Source organism: Colobus angolensis, unplaced genomic scaffold (genome assembly GCF_000951035.1).
Source record: "Colobus angolensis palliatus isolate OR3802 unplaced genomic scaffold, Cang.pa_1.0 Scaffold79, whole genome shotgun sequence".
Taxonomy (NCBI): domain Eukaryota; kingdom Metazoa; phylum Chordata; class Mammalia; order Primates; family Cercopithecidae; genus Colobus; species Colobus angolensis.
The window spans coordinates 1,573,025-1,575,946 of record NW_012121709.1 but is presented as its reverse complement, the minus strand read 5'-3'; the positions used below and the strand labels follow the sequence as shown (position 1 = coordinate 1,575,946).

General features: G+C 51.7%; 1 protein-coding gene across 3 annotated transcripts in view; it reads right to left on the bottom strand.

Annotated features, from left to right (window-relative positions):
* The window catches only part of SDSL (serine dehydratase-like), a 35,659-nt gene that overhangs the window by 27,635 nt on the left and 5,102 nt on the right, over positions 1-2,922 (bottom strand). For all 3 annotated transcript variants that reach the window (XM_011928694.1, XM_011928692.1, XM_011928693.1), the window contains exons 2-4: positions 1,918-2,112; positions 1,615-1,654; positions 769-908 (exon numbers count right to left, since the gene is read on the bottom strand). In XM_011928694.1, the coding sequence (XP_011784084.1) occupies positions 769-908; positions 1,615-1,654; positions 1,918-2,091 (354 nt within the window). In that variant the 5' untranslated portion in view covers positions 2,092-2,112. The remainder of the gene's footprint in view (positions 1-768; positions 909-1,614; positions 1,655-1,917; positions 2,113-2,922) is intronic.

Below are 2,922 nucleotides of genomic sequence, written 5' to 3'. Positions count from 1 at the left end.
AGGAAGGAAGGAAGGAAGGAAGGAAGGAAGGAAGGGAGGAAGGGAGGAAGGGAGGATGAAAGGAAGGGAGGGAAAGAGGGAAGGAAGGAAGGAAGGAGGGAGGGAGGGAAGGAGGGAAGGAAGGAGGGAAATAATGAAGGAAGGAAAGAAAAAGGGAGGGAGAGAAGGAAGGACAGAAGAAAGGGAAGAAACTATATACAGGAAGTATTTGGGACCAGCTTTAGGGTACCATAGTTTGGCTTTTAGTTTTAATTTCAAGATGTTTAAAAATCTGTTTTCCATTATTTGAATGATTTTTTTCCTTCTTCCCAGAAGAAAGATTTTGTATCTGTGTCTCTATTTCTTTGGGAGCAAAGGGAACCAGTGATATCTTTCTCAGAGGATACCATTTCTACTGGGGTGGTCTCAGAATGAAAACTGATGCTGCCATCATCTTGATACTTCTTGTCTTATCTAACAGCAAAAATGTTAAAAGTGGATAATACCAGGTGCTGGTAAGGATGTAAGGAGACAGACAGTCTCCTGTCCATCGCCAGCTTCCCATTTTTCTTGGTTCACACATGGAGGGTATTCTCAGGGTGGGCAGAGGAAAGTTGGGAGGTCCCAGCCCTCCACACCCATCCCACCTCATTCCCCCCTCAGCTCAGCTATCCTGAGAGAGGAATGGGTCCCAGCCACAGCTCATCGAAAGGAAAAGGAGACAGGGGTGGGGTGGGGTGAAGGAGAGCAGCCCACTCCAGATGGTTTTCCCCTTCCCGGGGCCCTTACCTTTCCAGTCAGCTGAACCTCGGCCCCCTCCCCCTGCAGTCTCTGCACCACCTGCAGGGAGGTGCTCTCGGGGAGCACGACAGTGGCAGGGATGCCCAGCTTCCTAGCAGCATAGGCAGCAGCGATGCCCGCGTTACCTCCTGTGCAGAAAGGAGGAAAGGGGCAGTGGGCAGAGCTGCACCGGCCTTTAACATGCCTTTCCCTCCCCCTCCATATCCCCTCAGAGTCACTCCTCCCCAACATTTATATGCCCCATTGACTCCTTCCTCCATTGGAGAGGGGGTCACATGATCTAGGCTGAGCCAATCAGAACCTAATCCCCAACCCATGATTGGTTCAAGGATGAAGACACCATCCAAGCGGGGCCAAAAAAGACCAATTCCAGGATTGAGGCAGGGCATCGAGAAGGGGTGCTCCCTTTTCCCTAGGGTTAGGAGGGCAGTAGGATGCAAGGCTGGAATTCCTGGTGGCCATCTTGCTACCATGAGGCCCACCTAAAAATAAAGCTAATATACAGGAGTGCGAAGTCCAGAGGAGAGACAGAGAGGAGAGCTCCTGGATCCCCCTGTGCCTGAAAGCCACTTATCCCAAGAATTTTCCATTCTTACAGCCTGTAGCTTAAACCTAAATGAATTGGGTTTCTGGCACTTGCTACCACCGTGAGTCCTGAACTATGGGAGAAGGCTAGGAATGGGATGTACACAGTAGTCATCTCATCAATGACCTTGCTGAGGCTGTACCTTTAAGAGGAGACCAACCCTGGACATCTACTGCTGCTCCAGCCAGCTCCTCCTCCCCCAACCTCTGCCCCGAGGACCCCCATGAAACAAAAAAGGGTGGGGTCACCTGAGGAGCACACCAGGTGTCTGCATCCCTTCTTGGCCATCTGGGAAGAGAAGGAATGGGGTTAAGGGCTAACCCAAGCAGGTGTCATGAAGGCCTATGTAGAATGGGGTTAGAATCTCCCCATCCCACTCCCAATATGCCTTTACCCCTCATCCTACCCACAGCTCTGCCCTCACCTCTCCCCTCCCATCTGCATGAGTTCATGTTTCTCCTCCTGCCCAAACCCATCCCCAGCCCACACCCCTCACTCTTCCCTCCCTCCTGCACAACCTCACTTCTCCCCTTCTGCCCACACACCCTCACCTCCTGGCAGAAATGCCCGATGCCCCGAATCTTGAAGGAGCCGCTGGGCTGCACATTCTCACACTTGAGGAAGATAGGCATGCCAGCCACCTGGGACAGCGCCCAGCTCTCCAACAGAGGTGTGACCACGTGGAAGGGCTCCTGCTTGGCACGCTCCGCCACAGGGCCATCCATTCTGGAGACCAGGTAGATAGCCTGCGGAGGACACAAAGTTCACCAGCCAGGCAGTCCCCGTCAAGAGTTCCCTTAACCGGGACAAGGGAGGGGAAGGTAGAGCAAGCCCTTGGCTTAGGTGCCCTTCACTCCAGCCAGCTGCCGAGCTGTGAGACCCCCGTCAAGTGTCTGTGTCTCTCTGGGCCTCAGTTTCCCTAGCTGGTCAAAGACGTTTGGCCTGCAGTCCTTTCATTCTGTAAGTGTGGCTGTGTCAGGGATGTAGAAAGTGGCCAGTATGTGGCGAGGAATGAGTGAGAGAGTGAGAGAATTCATTCATCAGTCAGAAAATACTTTTTGGGCACCTACTATGTGCCAGGCATTTCCAGTTTTGGGGACCCACGAGTCATAAAAACCTCCCACTAGGAAAAGTCGCAGAATTTCAAATAGGAGTGACTTGCAGAGGGTATGGGGTGCTATTGTAGCAAAAGCAGTCAGGAAAGACATTTCTCAGGAAGAAAACTTTGTACAAACATTTGTTATGGAAAATGTAAACATAGTAAAAGTATTGAGAACTATATAAAGACCTTCAGCTGGCCGGGCACAGCAGCTCACACCTGTAATCCCAGGACTTTGGGAGGCCAAGGCAGGCAGATCACTTGAGGTCAGGAGTTCGAGACCAGTATGGCCAATACGATAAAACCCTGTCTCTACTTAAAATACAAAGATTAGCCAGAAGTGATAGTACACACACCTGTAATCCCAGCTACTCAGAAGGCTGAGGCAGGAGAATCACTTGAACCTGGGAGGCGGAGGCTGCAATGAGCCAAGGTTGTGCCACTGCACTCCAGCCTG